Here is a 22,068-nt window from a genome sequence, read left to right on the forward strand (position 1 = left end):
AGTTTTATAAGAGGGCTCACATCTGTTTCCTGCTCACCTCCAACTACCAGCTAGCCATGAGGCACTCTCCTCCCTTCCAGCCTGCTCAGCTCCTCTCTCCCTGCAGCTGCCTGATGGAGCAGCTGTGAACCCCTGGGGTTGGAGGAAGCAGAAGAGCAAGTCATGCTCATGGCAGGGAAGAGCAACCCCATACTGCCCTGCTGCTTCATCTTTTGGAGCTACACCATGCCTCAAAATCCTGCAGGTTTCCACATGATATCCATCTGGCACAAACTGTTCCCCTAAGGTGTAATTTGTGCTCAAGAAGGCACAGGAGATGACTGGAGAAATAATACAGCAGCTATAAATTGGTCTGAAACAGCTGCTGGAAGCCAGTAGAGAGGAGGCAGAGTTTAGCATCACTCTAGTGACTGCAAGAAGGTGTCATATAGTGGTAGCTGCAGTTCTCAGCTTCTCATCCCATAATATACACCACATTTTTTTCTTAGATGATTATCAAAATGGAGCTAGAAACTTCTTAAAATTAAGAGGTAACTGTACCTGATGCCTTCGGGAAAGGAGAGGCAAAGGTTGCCGATTTTAAGCAATATAGCAGCACATTGTGTCTGTTCTCACTCTGCCCCCCTGACATGCCATCACCTTGTGACAGGCAATAGCTCCCTTGATTAATAGGGTTTAGAATGCAGGGAACTTGAATAGGACAGCAGCATCTCAAAGAGCACAACTGGACTTCACAGCAGGCACTGGGCACTCTGGGCAAATGCCCAGCATAGTGCTAAACCAACCCAAGAGAAAAAAATGTGGTGAAAAAATACTCCTATTTGTACAGCCTCCAGTGAGCAGGGCTTGGCCAACACCAAGAGTCGTGCTCCTCTGTGGCCACCTGCACTTGTGCAGAGTGTGTGTGAACTGTGGACAGAAGTCAGTTGTGATAGTAGTATTTGACGTCCTCCAGCTTTGTGCAGATGTAAATGCCTTCACCAGATGTGAAGCCCTGTTATGGTGCCCAGAGCAAGCAGTGGGTGCTTACAGTTCAATTGTGCTGTCCCCTACACCTAGTTTACACTGGCACGGCTCCAAGGAGCTACTCCCAGATCACCAGCATGGAGAGTGGGGGCAGGATTTGGGCCATCCGGTCCCCACAGATCATTCTGGTGTATCTGTTGGGCACAGTGAAGGACACAGCACTCTTTTGCATAGTGGAAAGCTTACAGCACTGTGTTACAGTAGATACTAATGAGGGAGAGCAAGAGCTGTGCTATAGGCACAATGTGAGGTATACATAGTGGTTATATGCATGCAAGAGAGAGGAAAACGGGAAACTAGGCCAGGAGATTGCCACACATGCCCTGACTCCAAACAGGGTATATATATATGCCCGTAGGTATGTTAGAGCACTCTCACACAGGATCTTCCAAACAGTACTGGGGGTTAACGCTTTGTGCTTTCAACCACTTACCACACTGGGAAGTTTTATACACATTTGGTGCAAGCAAAAACAACCCTGCAAAATCTAGGAAAAAGGGAAAGTGACTGTCTCCTGATTTTCTTTATACCAACTTTGCCTGCAAGTCTCTGTGCAGATGATTTTCTACTACAACCACTGTGTTTTGGGTTTTTTTTCCCCCCATGAGACTCTTGGTTTATTCAGTGGACAACTTGATTTTGATCCAATGTGAAATAGGAAGACGATGTTTTCTGTAGGATTTCTGCTTTACATAGAAGCTGAAAGGTATGTGCATCTTTGAGTAATCCAGTAAAATGAGATATGTTCCCTTCATCCTAGAACCAGAACCCAACTGGGTATGGGGGGAAAAAACAGGGAGAGTTGCCTAATAATGAACAGGAGCTAAAGAAAGGGAGTCACTTGCATGCACAAAGCTGCACCAAATGCAGGCAATCAACCCTATTTCTGACATGAATCAGGAAATTAGTTTCCTTGCTATTTGATTCTGCTGGGTTTCCCACACACATTACACAGCTACTTCCTAGAACTCCGTAAATAGCTTTCTAGACTTTGTGTTTTTCCTACTACTTCTTGCTTCATGCATACAATTATTTTTCTTCTGTGCTCTCTGATGCATTCTTTGAATGCCTGGCATTTTAGGAATTTTGTATGAGAACCTAGAGGACACTGGCTTGAATGATGGAGTGAGGAGGGGGCAGAAGGAGGGTGTAAAACAGAGTAAGGCTCAAGAGAGCTTTTGAGGCATTACTGACAAACAAGCTATTGAGGAGGTTTTATGAATTTCATTAAAATGCAATAGGAGGAGGAAGGGGAACAGCATATTGATTTGAACAGAGAGGAGGAAGAAGTGAGGCACCTATGGAGTGCCTGGTCTTCCTGGGACCTGAGGCAGGGACTGCAGGAGGCCTGAGGAGCAACCTTTTCCTCTCCCCTCTCCTCAGGGCTGGTGGTGGTGCTATCTGAGACTCTGCCCTCTGGGCTGTTGGCTATTAATAACCGCAGGATGCCTGTGCGAGCAGCCTTCAGGAGTCAAATTCACAGCACTTCGCATCAGCACTTTGTGCTGGGCAGAGCTTCCTGCGCCCAGGCACCCAGGGTGAGCGGGGCTGCTGGACAAGCCTCCCCAGCAGCACCCAGAGACGGGCTGGGAGGAAGCAGCCCACTGCCGAGCTCTGGGGCAGGCGCGTGAGCTGGTCTGAGCCTGGCACTGCAAGCCTGAGGTGAGTTGACTGGGCAGCAAAATAGTTTAGAGCAGGTGCAGGACAGGGTAAAGACTGGTTTCATTTGCAGCAAAAGCAAGGAAATGACTGCGACAAAGACCGATGCAGAAAAAGACAGAGGAATTGAACCAAGGAATAGTGCTCAGGGAAGAAAAGGATAATTGTGGCCCTGGCTTTATGTATGGGATAGTGGGGAGGATGGGGACTGAGGCTCCAGCAGCCTCCCCTCGGTGGGGTGGCTGAAAGAGCGGTAGTCCCAGTGTTGCTCTGGACCCTCTCCATAGTGAAAGACTGATGCCCCTTTCCTTATGCTAGACCAATTGCATGCAGCAGGTTTTCCACTCCCCAATCCTGCTGGATTAATAAAGGCAGACAGCAGAATGGGATGGACTTGCCCTCGCTACTCCTTGGGAATGGGTGTGTTAGAGGAGCACCGTTCCCCACCAGGGCCAGCCCTTTCTGCCTTACCCCAGGGAGTCCACGTTTGGGGCATACAGATGATTTCCCTCTGTTTTGCCAGTCTTATGACCCATCAGATGGGCCATAACCTCCCACCCCCCTGCCTCCTGGCAGCATTGCCCCTTTCCTGTCAAGCAGGGCCTGCTTCTTTTATATAGCCAAGCAGATGTCTGTCTGCTCGAGGAGAATGTGCAGCGCGTGCTTTATGGCTGCACCTGCTCACGCTTGCTTTGGGAATACACCAGGATGGGCTCTTTTATGATGTGAACTACATAGGCAGCATCTCAGTAAAAAGAAAAGCTTGGAAATCTGAAAGAAAAACTAATCCAAGAGACTATCTGCCAATGTGATTGGAGCTGGTTTGCTGTGGCTGGGCTTCTTTTAGCAGTTATCATCACCTCATCACATGAAAATCATGTTGCAAAAGGAGCAATGGTGGAATGAAACTGCAAAATAAATAGGAGATAAAAATGTCTTGATCACAACAAGGGCAGTGTACAAACTCCTAGAGCCAGCTCTTTGCTTGCTAGTTTTAAAATACAGCTAGTTTTAACTCATAGTTCAATGTCTTCGGTTCTGAAATCTTAAGCAACTGAAGTGCAAAGAAGCACAAGGACAGACATGGGTAATTGTTGTCTGCTATTGCTGAAGCCAACAGGTCTTTGCTCATTTTTCTTTGTATTATATTGTATTAGGTGAGGATCTGTCCGCCTATATGCTGTTGTTTGGGCATGGACAGTGCTGAAAAGAAGGCAAGACATTTGCCCTACTTACATTATGCATGGTAACCCCCAAGAAGGACTCTGAGAAGCTCCCCGAAGTGGAATTGCTGAGATTTCTCCCAATTTTGCAGTACAGACCTCTCATCCTATCTGGGGGCAGAGATGGGGAACACTACCAGAAGAAATCTCCCTCTTCCCCTCCTGCCCCCTCCAAAATGAAATGCAATGAGATCAATACATAAGATACAGGTGCAAGTGACTTCAAACAACTTGGGCGAACAACTTTTCCTTTAAGAAGTTTGCCTGTGCCTTCTTCCTCCAGCCCTTCTGTAACAAAACCGCAGCAGTCATAAAACACAGAATTACTTAGGGTTTTGATTTGTTTTTTTTTTCAGAACTTGTAGTTTAGTGGTTTTCTGAATACCTATTCGAATTCTGATAGGACTATCTAAATAGCCAAACCAAACTTGCACATTATTCAAAACTCTCCCAAATAACTCATGGACAGACACAAAATCTTTATACAAAAATATATATTACTATCTAATGATAACTGCATGTTATTATAATATGGTATGATAGAGCAAATTTTCAAACTGATGTTCTGTTACTGCAGCACAAGATGGTAACAGAGCACCACTGTGGCACTCATGGGTGCTGGGAGACTGCCACATTGCAATTAAAATGACTATTTTGGATGACAATGCTATATGGCACCTTGGCAATGCTTCTGCTGTGATCTGCGGCCATATTTTGTGTCATAATGCTAAGTCTCCAGAGAACACCACAATGGCCTGATGATGATATTCTCTATGGGATGACACCATTTAATAGCTCCTTCATGTGGAAGGGGTGGAAAGGAACCTGTGTGTGAAATGAAGGCTATGTATCTCTTAACTGTAGATGGCAACTAAAAGAGAGGCAAGAAATACCTTTCCAGTGTTTCATTCTCCATTTCCTTGTGTGTTTAGAGCAAAGCAGAGAACCCTTTGTGGGAATGCCCCTTGCAGGGACTCCTGCTCCTGTTAAAAGGAAAAAGTCCACTAAACTCATTGGGAAGCTGACACACGAAGGTAAGATATGCAAAACCGCATACGTGAGAATTGTTTGGATTTCAACGGGAATTTCAGCCTTTAAAATTTCACACCCTCTCTGACTGAACTCCCAGAGCAAGACATGCAGTGAACATACCAAGAGGCAGAGCCACAAATATTACTAAAGCTCATCCTTCAACCACATCACATTTTCTAACTTACTGTTCAAAAGCATTGCACACACACTCAGGTCAAATGTTGACCTAGATTACACTTTGTAAACCCATATCTCCTGCAGCATTAATTTGGATGCACACCAGTGTGAATGGAAAGAGAACATGATCTTTTACGGGTATGAATATTGCAGTGCTTAGTTATATTCGATGTTGTTCTCTCTCTTATAACCTTTGTCTCTAATTTGTTTTTCTTCTATATAAGATAATTCCTTTGATTCCAGCACTCATTAGTTGAAAAAGTCAAAGTCTCTTAAAGGGGGTAATACAGCGGGAAGAATATAACTTGGGACACTTTTCTTTTTACAGAATACCTGTGTATTGGCTAGGGTGACTTTTAATTAACTGTGATATCTTTATGTTCTCTTTACTTTTGACAGCATGGGGAAGATTTTTAGAGGTTTTGAAAAGTAATAATTCAGTGCTGCCCCTTTCTTCAGCCCCCAAAAAGGGCTGTAGAAACTTCTTTGCTAGGGTACAGTTACATATTTTTCTGTTTGTCCCTAATGCTTTATTCAAGTAAACAAGCAACTAAAAATCTAATTTTCAGTTAAAGGGCATTTCCTCCTGTGCTATGAAATAGTGCTATATAAAATTGGCTTGCTAAAAAAATTAATAATTTCTTCAGGGAATGTCTAATAAAATGAATGGGCTTACACCAATTTTATACCAGTTTAAGGATGGAGATTCATTCTCTGTTGTAAATGAGATGTAAAGGTGGATAAGTGGTCTTAACCTTGCTTAATACAGAGAAAAGAAAGCCTAGGAAGAATTGCTTGTTTCTGAATGAAAAGCTTTAACTGCATTTCTGCAAGATTTTTACACTGAAAATGTTTGAATCCATTGCTTTCATGAAGAATTGGTGGTACCAAATTAAATGGAAAAGACTTATTGAGTAACCAGCGTATTAAGACTTGAAGAGAACTTCAGCTACTTTTCCCTTTAAAAATTCTCCTTAAGGCAAACAAACAAAAAGATACAGTCTTGCCAGGGTTTCAGGATAATGTTTGAACTAAAGCACACCAGAGTTGTCTTTATTTATTAGATGTCAGCCCAATCCAAAGAGCTGACTGCCACTCATCTAATTCCAGAGGAGGGGAGGCAAGTGTAGGGCAGTAACCAGACAAGGCAGTGGTGCATTTTGAGACAGTACTAAGGAATCCTGCTGCTCTGATTGACGTGCTTCAAGTGTGGGACACATGCATCTAGCTCCACCCTTATGCAACTCTTCTCTGTGCAGATTTGCCTTGAAGGCAATCCAGAGTAAATTCCACCCATCTATATCCAAAGTGTCATCAACGTAAAAATTTGGTGCATAGGTTATTTCCTAAAACCTTAATTTAGAAGAGAATTTGGCTGCTTTGAAGTCACTACTGATGCTGGGAAGCAATGGCCAAGAGACTTGGACCAGAGCACTTCCTAAAGTGTCCCATTTCATATGTTTTGTAGTCATGCCACAAGAGGTGTCCAAGCTGAACTTGGGGAAGAAGATCAGCATCCCCAGAGATGTGATGCTAGAAGAGCTTTCTCTCCTCACTAACAAAGGATCCAAGATGTTCAAATTACGTCAGCTGAGGGTGGAGAAGTTCATTTATGAGAACAACCCTGATGCCTTCACCGACAATTCTGTGGTAGGTCGGAGAATAAAACTAAAAAGCTGCTTCATACACCCAGGGGAAACAGGAATGGAGTGTGCCCAAGCTCTCCTCTGTCTGTATGTGCATGGGCCGGGGGCGGGAATCTACTAGCAAAGAAGTGCAGGAAAAAGCCAAAATTATTTAAACACGCAAGTTTTATTTCCTTTCGGCAGCAGCATTAGTTTCCTTTGGCAAATACTTGGTATCACACATGCAGAAGCATGAGAAAATTCAGTACTGAGTGATGAGGGAAGACTGCACGTTTGGCAGGTGTTCAGAGCTGCGCAGGGCAGGACTAATTGTTTTTGTACCCATTCCGTTTCTTCTTTGCAAGATGGAAACGATCTATCCAGGTCTGATTTCTGCTCCAGTAGGTGTGGTTCTATTTTTAGCCTTGGATACACTTTTATGCTTCCTGCTGGGCAGAGTCCTCTGCTCATTTCTGCAAGAAGTTCCCTAAATGAAAATTCAGACAGAAACCTCTAACCTGACACTGCAATATCTTCAGTTTATTTGCTAGAAGCTACGTTTGTTTTCTTCTAAAGCATTTTCCTATCAGATATGGTGTATAAATTCAGACATTCTTTTTTTTTTTTCTTTTTCCATGAGTTAGTACTGTTATTTAATCTTTGAACTTTTCTCTACAGTTAGTTGCCTGGTGTAAACTCTTCTGAAGATACTTAAACTTTTACAAATGAAACTCTCCTTTCACATGATTGTCAGCAGTTCAGTAAAACAAATAGAAAATGTTTCAGGTTCATATGCATTTTGATGTAGCATCTCCTCTTCTGAAGTTCTTTAAAATTTATTTGGTGTCATTTTATCCCTTTATGGCATCTATTTTCCAGGCCCAAGGAAATGCAAGCAAAATAATAAAAGTCAAGCTGGAGAAAGTGTTCTGTGAAACAAAAACATGCTTTTTTTTAGCCCTCTGATGTTTTCAAAAGCAGCAATAAGTAAATCTTTGTAGTTCACTTCTGAAAATGACAATTTGGGAAGCAGGATGTGGAAAGATGCCTGATAAAAAAAATGTCATTAAAATTACAACAGTAGGTCAGATTACAGATCAGGGATGACAGACCAGAGATATAGCAAGCATATCTGGTGTTGTTAGACTTCAGGCAGTTTCTTCATCTCTTTGTGCTTTAGGTAGTTCATCTCTTCAGTGAGCTATCTCCTAGAAAGGATGTGAGAATGAATGGTGTGTTGAACTTTGGACTCTTCAGATGAAAATCCTAGAGAAATGCAAGCTGCTTTTATAAATACACAGCAATCTCAGAGCTCCTAAAACATGAGGACCAAGTTCATATGTCAGATGCTGCAGGGAGGAGGAGTGAGAAAATAATAAGGTGAGGGAATAAAAGGGCCGAAGTTTCAAAAATTTGAGGGTGTCACTTAAGGGTGTCCAGTCAGAGAAATACAAAGCAAATGAGTTGTGACAAACTGACTCAAAACTGGACACGCACAAAGTCCCTCCAAGACTGACACTACAAAGGCTGAAGATAATATCTTCTTTTTTGTTAGCTGTTTTTCCTACTTTGTTTATTCATCCGCGCCTGACATTCACTCCATACCCTTTCTGTAGTGAATTTCTCCTTCTATTCTGTAAGAACACCCCTGCTCCCAAGTTCTTTGAGCAAGACTGTAAGATACTGTGCTGTGGAGAAATGTATTTGGGGGTTAGCCAAGACCCTAACAAGCCTAGGATTTTCTTCATGGCTTTGCTGTATGAGAACAATGGCATGGTCTCCAAACAGCAGCTGGTACTCTGCTTTAAAATCCTCCATGATTCACTTTCAGGGCTATCTTTTCTCCACATTCATGGTACAGATAACAGATCTCCATTGGTCAGTGCAGGAAGACTTCAGTCTGCCCTACAGCCCTTGCTCGGGACCAGCTTAGCAGGATCACAAATATAATTGTTACCATTTGCTGGCTGCGCTGGGCGCTCTGTGCAAGGACTCTGCCAGGCTGCATCCACTGCCTCCGTGGATAACTATTCTCATCACCACAGCCAGCACGAGTTAGCACCTTTGCTGGCAGTCAGAGCAGTGAGAAGAAAAGCTGAGCGATTGCAGCAACTGAGCCATCCTCTCGGAGAGCTGGTTGCTCTTGGGCAGGTAAAGGCAACAGCTCTGTGGCCTCACTGTTATCTTCCAAACCATCAGGACAATGCCTAACCTCAGCACCAAATAGCTGATGCAGAAAAGAAGGCTTAAACAAAAGGGAACTGTGGGAGGAAGATAATGGCAGAGTAAAGAATTCCTACTGCTACTTCCAGTTACCTCCCCCTCACAGTTAATTTTCATGTCCTTTGCTCCCTATCCCAAAGAAGTCCTTGTGCCTTTAAGGCTGTGGGACAGTGAAGGGATTTAAAGCTGATGGTGTGTTTTCTGCTTTCATAGCATGGATTTCCTAACTGTCTTAGAATATTCTCAGGACACGCTTAGCAATGCATGGCAAAAAAGGTCTGGGATGGAGTACAGATTGTTTCTTTCCCCCAGAAAAAGTGTAACAGCAAGGTAATGTAATATAAAAACACACAAAGAGAAAGGTTATTAAAAATAAATCCAAACCATATAAGGAGTCCCAGAATAGCCTGTGCTGTAGCCATAAACCTTCCACACAAGGGAGAAGATCTGAGCAGTCACGTGTCATCGATCCACCCTTCTGCTTCTCTCCTCCTCCTTCTCCTCCAGCCAAACAACCACACTGGACAATCAGATCACTCTCCTTACTTTTAGCAGAGAAAACATACATATTGTGTGCATGTGAACGTCAGACAGCTCCATGCAGAGGTGAGAACCTGCCACTCTATCACTGCTGCGGCTCCACCCATCCAGTGAAAGGCAAACAGTAGCTAAACCCACAGTCAAATGGACTGACCATTCCCAACATGAGCAAAATGAAATGCACTACCTACTGTACAGCTGTTTTCAATACTATGACTCTCTTCTCTTGCAAATATACAGTACAAGGGGATGTTTTTAGGGAGGGCTGAGTTTGACACTTTTAGCATGCTGATATCCTGCCAAACAGGGAGAGTTCATGTGACATCCTCCTTGTTTGGTGCTGTGCTGGAGAAGCTGTGGTCTGCTGAGCCCTGTCTAGTAAATCAGAAGAAGGATTTCTTCTCCTCACCCCAGGCTGTGCCACCCTGTCGCAGGAACTGTGGTTCTCTCCATGTCTCAGAGGAGCTGCAAGATGCAATTTACTAGTGACTAAAGACCACGATGAAATCCTATCTTGCTATGTGCTCTACTCCTGTAGCATCTGACCAGCTACAGCATGAAGAAACTGACTACATTTATTTTTTAACAGTGAAACTGAACTACAGGGTAGATCAACAAATCACCCAGAATCACAGACAAGGTCTCAGTCTTATCTCTGGGTCTCCTAAATCCCACTTGACTGTTCAGCAATTAATAGATCCGCAGTTCATAGACCTTTTCTCCACTTCATAATGCTAAATTAGTTTGGCTTCAAACACATCAAGATCATGTGAAACTATGTTTCTTAGCCTTACAGTCCCACTCATTATCGCCCTAACTCCTCTCAAGGTCCCCTCTGCTTTGGGAACCTCTGTGTAAGACCTTCCTGCTATGATCAAGTGGAAACTGAAAACAAAACCATAGTTATGCTTTTTGGGTGTTGCTGTTATGCTGTTTTTCTTCCAGTGACGATCCTTAAAAATAGTCTTTCTGCTAGTCAAAACCTATGGCCTGATTTGGGTTACATGCAGGAGACTGTTTATAGAAAGACTTGATTTGGCTTCCCCCCCTGCTTCTGCTTTACCTACCAGATCTTAAATTGAAACCATTAAGAAGGTGGAATAACCAATATCTGAGTAGACAATTATCAGCAGTAGTACATGAAAAAAACCCAGACCCACAAACAAAAAAACCCACCTTGATACTTTCTCAGACATGCCCACAAGTTAAAATAAAAGCAGTTTCCACATCTTGGCAATGCTTGTATGAAAACATGTGTTAGCAAGTAATTTCTGCTGGACTTCAGATCAAGAGGTCTCTTCAGATAAGCTAAGACACCAACTGTGAAACAAAATGTAAGAAGTGAAAAAGGGTTAAAGAATTGGATTACTGTTCTTCTGGATAATGACAGGAGGTACCCTGTATTCCTTTTGCTGCTGAACAAGAACTCAGATGAGTAAGCAGAGGTGGCAGGAAGAGAATGGAAGTGGTTATGTTACAACGCCAAAAGTGGTGCCTCACAGCAGACACAAGTACACAAAGAATCTGCCTCAGAGATCTTACATGTTAAATAGCCAGACATGATAGTGTGTGAAGGAAAGCATAAGGACAAGGAACAGAGATGTTATCATGCAGCTACTTGGTTTAATGCACAAGCGTGCACTGATGGCCCTGTTTGCCCCTTTGTGTACTTAGAAGAACACCAATCAAGATCACTGGAGGTAGGGTTAAAGGGAAAAAGTTAGGAAAAGCATTCTTTCTAGGAAGTCTGTTCTGTAGGGAATATTAAACCTCTTGAACAAATGTTACAGGATAACCACAAGCTGAGATATGAGAGAGTGTCAGGTTATGACCTAAGTGGAGCAAGCCAGCTGAGATGTACCTTTTCTAACAAAATGAGCCTTGCTGTGATAGAGTTGGATTGGTGCAGAAGACCGGGAGGTCCCAACTATACCCAAAGCTGTATAAGAGTGAACATGAAGTCTGATGCCTTCTTACTCAAGAAGTGACTGGTATGGGAACAGCAGAATGACAGAGACGAAGAGCATTTCTTTTCCACAGCAGTTTGTTGGAGCACTGTGAGAAAATTTTGGACTGAAATTCTGAAACTCAATTTCTTTCCTCCACAAAGAAAATGCAGCAAGGATGATGTAAAAATATACAAATAAGACACAAATAATTTTGGATAGTATTACATAAAAATTCCCATTATTTAGATGGGTAAATTCAGGCATAGTGGCAAAAAATAATTTGTCTAAGATTAAACAGCAAGTCAGAAGTAGACCTGGAAATAGAAAGCAGGACCTCAACCCACTGAACCGTGCCTCTTGGGAGAGCATCTTTAAAAAAAAAATTAGCTTAAGATACTTTAACAGCTGAAGTTACTTTTTATTTTCCTCCTTTTTTTTAAAGTGAATCACAGGTTTAAGGCTGTGCAAGTCCAAATTAAAGACTGAGGCACACACTTCGATAAAAACAGCAGGCAGTCTATGAAACTCTCCAAGTGTCTGAATTTTACATCTCCCATCGCACCATTAAGGAGCATTTGAGTGGCTGCCACCGAGAGGACGCAGTCACAGTAATTTCAGAAGTGTTAGTAACCACGTAGGCATCAAACTTTTGGGAAGCTCTTTTATCAGTGAGGTGGAAATAGAAACACATTTGGTGGTCTCAATCATTCTCTTTAGGGCACAGCAAGGAGCTGACGGGGAGCACACAGTGTCTCCTCCTGGGGACTGCCTGCAGTGACGTCAGGGCCTTGAGATACTTAGAGATCTCAGCTTGATTAGTTGGATCATCTTTCATTATCTATTTTTCATGAGACACATGCCGTAGCTCTAGAGAACTCAGAATTCATCCATCTAGGCACTCAGCCTGCAGGATCAGGCTCTTGCTAGCACTAAGGACTTCAAAGACATGAGCCCAATTTGTTTAGCCAACCCAGGGGACTACGCATCACATGAATGTGCCACAATTGTTCTCTTGTTAGAGTGGATTTAGGGACGCCCAGGGACTGATAACAGCCACTACCTCCAGCAACGCACAGACAGGGCAAACCCTACCACGGAGGGACTGTGTGATCTGCTCCCAGAACCAACAGGAGAAGGTTATCAGCCTTCTCAACTGGCACTCCTGGTCTCCTCTCCTGTGATTTCCACCAACAGGGTCAATCAACCCTAACCGAGAGGTCAGTTTTGTGATGTGAATAAGCATATACATAAAAGCTCTACATCCTGTTAGCAATGGCCCAAGACACGCATTCCCCTCAAGTGTAAGATGTATTTCACTCCAAACACGCTGACCAGAGGCATGCTGTAAGTACCGGAGACAAAACTCCACCTACCCAGCTTTGACTACGTCGAGACTCCTGCTTGAGGCTGCTGTTCCTGAGCTCCACTCTTTTAGAATGAGCTCATTTGAATCCACCGAGGTTCAAGATTTCAAAAAGATGAATTTGCCTTTGCCTTCTGTTATAGAAAAAGAAGATTCTCCTATTAATTTGAGCTAAGACAATCTATTGTGGTGGGCAAAACTAAAGAGAACTGTATTTTTATTCTAGTAGGTGAGTAGACTGGGGTATTGCATGGAAAATGGGTCTTTCCTATCTGAATGGAGATATCTGCTGAACATAGGATGTTTTCCCAGTGGGTCCATGAAGAATCAGGAACTAGCCTGAGACCAATCAAATTAATTCCATTTGCAGCTAAGTAAGATTTAGGTGTGACTGTCCTGAGGCAGACCTTGTGTTTCAGAGAAACTTCACTCCTGCTTAGTGATAATACTGCAATTTAAAATAACTCCAGATGACAATGATGCCCCTTTCTGGTCATGTCAAATACTGCTATGCACAAAATCAAACCAGCCATTTTTACTGTAGCTCATGTTATGCTGATGTTTTGTGACCTTTTTTTTTTTTTTTTTTTTTGCAGGAGAGTGCATGTAAGTAATCAGAGGAAAAGAGAAATAAGCATTTAATTCTCAGGAAGGGCACACAGCATGGGTGAAACTTAAAGGAAAACAGATGCAAATCCTGTTTTGAAATTACTGAGCAAATCAGTAGAAGCATTAACCTTGCATATATATTAATGTTTTGAGAATAACCTCATTCTGACCCCTAGCCCTCAAAACCACTCTTTTTCTGTTTGCCTTTTTACAGCTACATGGCTCCCACACATAACTGAACAGATTGCCCTGCTAGCTCCTGTGTACAGCTTAATGCTCGCAATCCTCTCCCTTCTCAGTGCTTCCTGACATTCAGGGGAACATTATCTCCTCTGTTCCTAAAAAGGGAATTCCCTACAGCTAGGAGAAGGACAGACAGTCCCTAAAGGCCCTGGGGGCACCAGCTCTGCCACTTCAGCCTGCAGCTGGCTGCCTGCCTGGGTTGCAGCCTGGTGACCTGCTGTGAAACCCTGGACACTGTTGCTGGAGACGCAGGGAGCGGAGGGTTAGATAATTCTGCCTTGAGCCTTGTGGGGTTTTCATTTCTCATCTATTTTTAGCTGACCGAACAGCTGGCCTTGGAAGCCTGTTTACAGCCTGGAAAGCTTCTTTTTGCTAAACTGTACTAGGTGTAAGAGCCCTGAGAAAGCGTTAACCCATTGAGAGCCAGCCCTGAGGTTGGCACTCTTGTCTTCCATTGACTGCCTGAGATGAATTCATACAAGCAGAACTGCAGCATGAGGCACCACAGATTCAATCAGTTCCAGCTGTATTTGTTACATCTTTGTGCATCTGTAGCCAGTCCAACAGTCCCCTAGTCCAACAGGAAAGACCATGTGTGATCTACAACCCAGGTTACTTGTACTATAGAGCTGTGTGGGCTGTAATACACAAGAGATACTTCTTTATATCTGATAGGAGTCAAGCTTTAATCTCACTTATGACCAATACATAAAACATTTTCCCAAACACATTATATCAGTTTCTGTTCCACACAAGTATTTATTAACATTGTTGTGTGCAAAGACAGGACCTTGTGCTGGCATCACAGGGTCTATAAATACTGCACAAATTGTTTGCTCTTTCACTATGTAGTGCAGGGATTGTGCCTTCTAGCCTGGACTGGAGAGAGTGGATGGCCTGGACGATAAGACCAACTTGATTTTATTGATGGATACAGCTTGCTTTCTTGCCTTGTTGCTGGTTAGATTTGGTTGTTAATGCACATACTGCTACAAACAAAACTCTTCCTTTTTGTAATTTTCCTCTGTGGTCTCCAGGAAGTCTTTCATGTTTTTCCAGGCTGCTATTTCTTCAGTCTTTCTCAATGTGTAAATGCCCCTCCCCATGCAGACCTTCATATATATGGAAAACAGACATATGAGCTTTTATGTTGTCACAGGTACCCTGTTGTTCTGCTGCCCTGTAACACTGTGGTGCTCCCACACTGTAATCGAGCTGGCTTTGCTGGGATATCTTACCCTTGACATGAAAACACTTCCTATTTCTTGTCCAGCTTGCTTTCCCACAGGTTAGCCAATGTATCTCTGTTTGGACCTTTACCTGCTCTGGCACAAGCTGTATTTCCTTTCCCTTCCTCCTGTATTTCATCGTGATCACTGTTGGGGATAATACACAGATCCCTCTCTTCTCACCCTGATCATAAAAAATGACGATGAGGTGTCCATTAAAAGGTGTGCTTCCATTGCCCTTGCTGCTGTTCTACAACTGCTTCTATACTGAATATAGAGAATAACTCACACAAAGTTCTGTCACTGGTTTTGTAACTGAGACACAAAACTGGTCAGACCACGAGGACTTGGGAGTTCACGTTCTGGGACCCAACCCTGCAAATGTGAATGGACCATGTCCTGTAACAGGAATTCCTACTCTCTTTTCTCCTGCCCTAGGATCACTTTCAGAAGTTCATCCCACCAGGAGGGCATTACGGGGAAGATGCTCATGGCTATGCCCATGGGCGGATGGTAGGAGGAGTGACGGCTGGGCAGCATGGCTCCGGTAAGCAGCAGCATCCTGCTGTTCCCCCTAGGCCTGGAAGCAAAGGAGGCCCTGGGGACAGCGAAGGGGAGCGTGCGGGGGAATCGGCTGGAAGTGGTGGAGAAGGAGGCGATGGTACTGAGAAAGGCAAGTATCTCTCTGCAAGAACAAGAAATAGCTAAAGCTATCGGAGCTCGTGCCAACCTCACTCTTAGGGAGAAGTAAATTAATTTGACTAAAACCTGAATTCTTCCAAACTAAGTTCCACTGCAAAGTCTAGAAAAGTTGAACTGCCTTTAGCTTGATAGTTTTGTTTTGTTTGCATGCTTCTATGTTGCTCAGTCACAGGCAAGAAGCAGAAATATCTACCTTGGCTGGACCAAAGAAGCAATGGGAAACTTAACTACTGAGCTCCTAAGGCTGATACACCAGTGTGCCAGTATGGCATAGCCTTTCCTTTCAAGGGTTTCACACTGACCGCTACTGGAGAGAGTAGTATTAGCTCTTTAGCTCAGCAGTCTGACCTGACACATCAGTCTCGAGTATATCAGCCCTGATTTCAAATCAAAGTTTTCACCTAAACAAACAGCACTTTTTGGATAATCTTCAGAAAGGAACAGCAATATTTCAAAAAGTTATCTGGTAATCAATACTGGTCTACTGAAGCAATATCTTTACGAGTAAAAGTATTTTTCATTGAATTTAGTCTTTGCTTAATTTTGTCCTCTGTTTGGTTTGGCCAGAAACCTCTAGAGCCAAATCCCTTGTATGAAAATCAGCAAGTGAAATCGTTATTTTAACAGTCCCTATGGGATTTTACCACAAAGAGCAAATTTGCTTGGGAACCAGGAACCGCTGTCATAACTGACCAAATGAGTGACTTGTAAAATCCAAAGTTATTCATTTACATTCTGGAAGAATGTGCACTTTATATCAAAATCACCTTTTACATTTCTGGGTATCCCTGTGAAAAAGAAATCTGTGTAGACTCTCTGTCTTCTTACAGGAGATTTTTCTCCATTGTTATCCTATCTCTGTGTGCAGGGAGAAGGAGGATTAACATCATCCCATAGCTTTTACTGCAGAGATGGATCCCAACTGCTTTTATTTTTCAACCCTAGCAATCAATTTACTTCTAAACTACCTATTTTAAGTCCTTCACACAGAAAGAGGGGGGTAGTTGTTTTTATTTTTTTAATGAAAGCGAGATTCTTGTACATGTCTGCAATTCTCTGAAACCAGGAAAGCCCAGGATTTGGCAAGGTTTGAAGAAAATAAACAAGAGAAAGAAAGAAGGTGTGATAAAGAAGAAAGTTTCAGATAAGAGTAATAGTGTTCATTCTTTGCCACTTACTTCATGAAGATTTATGTCTTCTACACAAACTATAGCACCATGAAAGCACCAGAATGTCTAACTCCATCAACCTATTATTCCCATCTGCCCTAATCAAGCTAAGCAGAAGTCATTGCTCAGGAGTTTCAAGGTTTCTGAAGGATGAGAATTTTAAGTATGCTACATATCAATACACAACCAATGCTCTTATTAGCAAGGTGGTATTACACACAACTGGAAGGGGGGGGGGGGAAGGCACACAAAATGAAAACCCTTGTCTAAGCTCATTTGCTTAATGGAGTGACCAGAAGCTAACCTAAAATTTCTGGCAATCAAGTATCTGACTTAACAGCGAAGTGCAGCTCTGTCATTGACAGGATTTTAACTTCCATAGAGATACCCCATCATATTTTCAAGCTGCTTTTAGCCACCCTGAGGTGTTTGAGCCAGGCTTGTCTCTAACATCCTGGCTCAGGAGGGGGCAAATATGAATGTCTGTTCATGTCATCACAAAGAAAATGCCAACTTATAGAAATACTGAGACAAGGCAGATGGTAATTTTAGAACATTCAGGAATAAACTACTGAGGAGGATGTTAGTAAAGATGGTTGTGGGTTGCCAAGATCCTCAAATACGATGGTTAAAGGTTTTTGGTCAGTTAGAGCCCACTTCAAAGTTTGAGCCTAGTTTTGGAGTTTACAGTCAGGGCTTTTTTTGTTGCATCTGATGAGGACGAGGAGGAGGCTTATGTAGAGGGATTATGTCTGCTATGATCAGACAGGGAAGAGAGAAGTAAATAATGAAATTAGATAGCATTTTGCCTTGTATAAAGCTTCCTCTGAGGTAGTGAAAGAGATTATGGGGTAAGGACATTGGTTCTTGGGATAACAGGTTTCTATTTGAGCAACCAGAGAGAACAATGAAAAATTAGCTTTCAAATATATGTTCTAATGCAAATTCCTGGATGAATTGTTCTTAGACTGTGGTACACCTGCTTTTGTGGATAAGGACAGAAGTGGCGTATGACAGTCTTTTTTAGGAGGAATCTAACCATAAAATCTTGGACTTGATCTAGGAGTTACAGAATCTAGAAACAAAGCTGGTGTCTCAACTTCAATAACAGAATACAGAAGGGCAATGTATTTAGAGTAAGTGTAATCTAACTAGACTGTTTTACCTTCCTCTGTTTACAGATGGAAAGTCAGGAGGCAAAAAAATCACCGTATTTAAAACTTACATCTCGCCCTGGGAACGAGCAATGGGTATCAGCCCTGAGGACAAAAGTCAGTTCACCATTGACTTACTGTCATACAGTCCCAAAGCTGATTTCCCCCATTACAAGTCTTTTAATCGGTAAGTCTTCTTGGATATTCAATTCAGTTTATTTAGCATGAGAAAACACAATAAACTGCCCATAGCCCTCCTGTCTTGTGCAATGTAAATAAGTTTTAAGTCGTATGTCATGTTGCTTAGCACAGTCTCCTGTGGATGAAACATTTGGAGGCCTACAAAGAGAAGATACATTAAGAGCTAGAGATTTTAATTCAGCTTATGGACAGAAAACCTACGCAGCAGGATAAGAGGATTTTAATCCTATTTCCCTTTCTTTCTTGCCCCATTTGCCCAGGGAGATTTAGCTTGCCACTGTTATTACTGCAGCCATTCAAAGTCCAAGAGTTTAGGAAAAATACTTACAATCAGAAGCTGTATACTTCACAGTACTTCAGAAAAGAATCAAGATCTTCCTCCTGCTTCTGATAAGAACTGAAAGTTTTACAAATATTTCTAGGGCAGCAACAATTTTCTGTTAACTTCTCTATATAATTTTGTCACCCACTTCCATAGCCTCAGGACATCAGTACCCAGGAAAAACCCAAATCCCACTCATTTCTGCAATAACACAGCCTCTGCCTCCTATATGTACAGGGTACCAACAGGTGTGAAAGGTGTATGGTTTGACAGAGATTGATGCAACAGGGGTGAAGGAAGTGCACAGGAGCAGAGAGGGTTTTTTGTTCTTAAATCTTTTTTAGTACGTAGGCAATGGATACATATATGTTGTTGGGAAGGATTTGTTGGCCAGTCAACTGCAACAGTGGTAAAATTTACAATCTCGGTAACTTTGATTATTTATTTTCTGAAGCTCATTGTTTACCTATGCTCCATTTGCTAACTCCATGTATTCCCCTATGCCAGGACTGCCATGCCTTACGGGGGTTATGAGAAAGCAGCCAAACGGATGACCTTCAAAGTGCCTCAGTTTGATATTTGCCCTTTGCTTCCAGAATCTCTCATGATATATAATCAAAATTTCAGCAACAGACCCTCCTTCAACAGAACCCCAATACCTTGGATGCCTTCAGGAGACTCCTCCGAGTACCATACTGAGGTCAATGTGCCAAGGAGTGGTGAAACAGAAGAGTTGTAAATCCCCACCACCAAGGCCGTTCTTTTTTCTCAACCCTTTCTATTTCCAAATTGCTAGTAAGGAGCTGAAAAGTGCAACTCTAGTTCTGTCAGCCCTTCCTTTCTTTTGCCATTAGCCCAGACAAGTTCCTAGCAGGTTCTAAACTTATCGTCGCTGTGGTGTTAATCCATATCAGAAACAGTTTGAGGGAAAGGAGCTTTTTATTCACCAGGGCATAAAAGGGCAAAAGTAGGAAGTGTTTTTCTGTTTAGCAATGCTAAATGCTGCCTGTGTGCTGCATAATAAATCTGTTTCGTCATATATTAACAAGTAATAAAACACCAAGAGGAAAAAAAAGCCTTTGTGTTTTCTCTTTAAAAAATGCTGCTGAACCAATTTGGTGATTAGCAATAACAAAAGTTTGAATCTCACAACTAGACTTGGAAGAAAGACTGGGGACTGATGGGGATGATCACAAGATAGGTATACATCAAGGTGGCTTGGATAAATACTGCAAAACTGATGGTGAAGAATGATAACACTGAGAGGAAATGATACAGGTAATCATAACAGCATCAGAGATAAAATAGCAAGTCAGCCTGTCAGTGTAGCAGACAGATTAAAGTATCTCACTGTTACTGATCCTGCAGCTCTCCAGAGTATAAAATAGGTGATAGCTTAAGCAGGTTTTTTTTTCACACAGAGAGACCAAGAGGCAATAGGTCGGAAAGGAACAGAGGCACACCCAAGTGAGATGACTTGCCCATACTTACAGAGCAAGAAAGCAAAAGCTTTAATTACAACAGAAGTAATTTGACACCTGCCACAATGCATTACTTATTCAAATACACAGCATCAAAGTCTATTCCATTTCTTGTAACAGTTTTATCAATGCCACACATACAGGAAGAAAGGCAGGCACTGTGGAAAACCAATAAAGAACTTCATTTTTCTACACACAATACTTCTATTTCATGAACATTTGCACTCTGACACATAACATACAAGACTGCCATTTCACTACCACACCCTAGCTCAGCCTGCATGGAGACTGGTTTGGAATGCTCTGTCCTGGTGCCTTCTTTAGATCAACATTTCCTCTTATAAACAGGGCTAAACAGCTTATTTACAGGGACAGCTTCCATTGAAGTACTTTTAATTTAGGAGTTTTCCTCCTTCTTTAGAAATCCCTGCAAAGATATATTTGATTGTTGTTCTGTTTGGATAGTTATGAGGTTGGTTTTATTAGACTCCTTTAAAAGGCTACTACCAGGGCTACCCTGAGATCTCTTAAAAATTGTGCTAATAATAACAATCTGCAGAAGTAATGAATGAGTAGTTTCCTAACCTTTCTGCTGAAATGGCTAAAGAGCATGTATTACATGTCCTATTAAATGATTAAGAAGTATCCCATAACTCAGTTCTGTGACTAAACTTAAAAACATTAAGGTGGTACTTTGAACTGAAGAACATTTCAACAAAAATGAAACAGGCTGTCTTTTTTGACATGTTCCTGCAAAATATTTGAAGTTTGAGTTGAAAACAAATCCTCAGAAAAACTTGTTTTCTTTCTTTGGATAAAATGGATCCAGGAATTAGTTGAAAAGACATTTCCCACATTGATTTCCTTTTTTAATGCCTACATAAACACATGCAAATTTCACTGGTGAAAGACATTTAAATGGGAAATTCTCACATTCTACTAAACTGTTAGTTTATTCTGTATTTGATATCTGTCTGGAGATAAGGTTGCTGTGGGATTTCCAACATTTTTAATCAATCTAGCTTTTTCAATTGCATTGTAATTAAGGGGGAGGGATTTCTTTTCCAGTTTGAAAAGTATTCTACCCATATTACAAGAATCCAGGCTACAAAGAGAACACCAGGAGTTCAGAAAGACACATGAAATTTCAGAGAAAACTAGGTGACCCTAAGCAAAATATTCTTCCACCAAATATGCCATTTATTGCCTTCCCTTTTCTGACAAGGATTTTAGACTCTTGCAATACAGAATTACACGATTTTTTAAAGTTAAATACATGATGCTTTCATGGTAAATATGTCAGGAGCAGCAGAAATAAGGCAGTTTGGTACCTGGATGTCAGTCTATTTTCAGTAGCAGGTATTCCAGATCATGGGCCAGTTAGACATGGCAAGGTGCAGAGAAGGCTGGCTGCTCCAAGGAGGGGTGAGCCCCAGGCAAGCCCAGCACAGGCAGTGCCCTCACCAACCAGCACACAAGCCCACCACATCTGAGCATGGCAGGCAGAGCTGAGTGCTGGCGACAGGGTCCATCAATCATCTCAGACATGGTGAGGGGATGAATTAGGCACAGGGGCCATCCAGGGAGTCCGGTCAGGAGCAAAAGGAGACAGGGCTGGACACAAGCTACACTGTGGGTCCAAAGTCCATCTAGGAGACAGGATAGCTCCAGCACATGTCTCAGGTCCACCCAGAAGACAAGAGTGCAGATGAGCACCCCTACAACATAACTCAGACAAGGACCTCAGGCCCAGGACTGAGCTTAAAGGGGGTTTCTGGGCCATAAGTGGGATGAAGGTCCCAGGTGAGGCTGGTCAGGGCAGCTAAGAGCTGCTGATGCACACAGGGCAATGATACCAAAATGTTTGGGAATTCCAATAGAATCACAACAATCATTTGAGTTCTACTGGAGCATAGAAAAAAAAGACTAAATAAAATAGGTCCTTAAACATGCAGGGAAAGGTAAGAAATACCGTGCAGAAATAGCACAGTGCTCTCTGGTGGTGTAGTTTCAAAGTTCCCGCGTACAAGGAAGGCGGCAGCATCCAGCACGTACGTCAAAGGACTGGGTATATACCCAAAGCTGTCTCTAGTTCATAATGCATTGTTGGACAAGAGTTTTTTTCTGTACACTCCATTATC

General features: G+C 42.4%; 1 protein-coding gene and 1 long non-coding RNA gene across 3 annotated transcripts in view; one reads left to right on the plus strand and one right to left on the minus strand.

The window, feature by feature from the left end:
- The window catches only part of LOC148054811 (uncharacterized), a 66,291-nt gene that overhangs the window by 38,761 nt on the left and 5,462 nt on the right, over positions 1-22,068 (minus strand). The window contains exon 3 of one of the 2 annotated variants that reach the window (XR_015706187.1): positions 12,834-12,951. The exons of the other annotated variant lie outside the window; for it this stretch is intronic. This is a non-coding gene — a long non-coding RNA (uncharacterized LOC148054811). Of the gene's footprint in view, positions 1-12,833; positions 12,952-22,068 lie in introns of those variants that run through there. 2 annotated transcript variants of the gene reach the window in all.
- On the plus strand, positions 2,518-19,375 carry MYOZ1 (myozenin 1). Its single transcript, XM_009470874.2, has 6 exons — positions 2,518-2,688; positions 4,841-4,942; positions 6,586-6,767; positions 15,337-15,571; positions 17,951-18,110; positions 18,954-19,375. The coding sequence occupies exons 2-6, from the start codon at positions 4,867-4,869 to the stop codon at positions 19,183-19,185; spliced, it is 885 nt and encodes a 294-aa protein (XP_009469149.1). The 5' UTR covers positions 2,518-2,688; positions 4,841-4,866; the 3' UTR covers positions 19,186-19,375.

The sequence above is a fragment of the Nipponia nippon genome, unplaced genomic scaffold (genome assembly GCF_047370975.1).
Source record: "Nipponia nippon isolate SJK-2023a ecotype South Korea unplaced genomic scaffold, ASM4737097v1 scaffold_3, whole genome shotgun sequence".
Taxonomy (NCBI): Eukaryota; Metazoa; Chordata; class Aves; order Pelecaniformes; family Threskiornithidae; genus Nipponia; species Nipponia nippon.

What these genes read in the sequence shown, in the direction of transcription:
- MYOZ1 (XM_009470874.2), top strand. Translation starts at nt 4,867, where the DNA reads ATGCCCCTTGCAGGGACTCCTGCTCCTGTTAAAAGGAAAAAGTCCACT. An exon ending in TGGGAAGCTGACACACGAAG is followed by an intron (nt 4,943 to 6,585) that starts GTAAGATATGCA and finishes TATGTTTTGTAG; the next exon opens with TCATGCCACAAGAGGTGTCC. An exon ending in AGGCGATGGTACTGAGAAAG is followed by an intron (nt 15,572 to 17,950) that starts GCAAGTATCTCT and finishes CTCTGTTTACAG; the next exon opens with ATGGAAAGTCAGGAGGCAAA.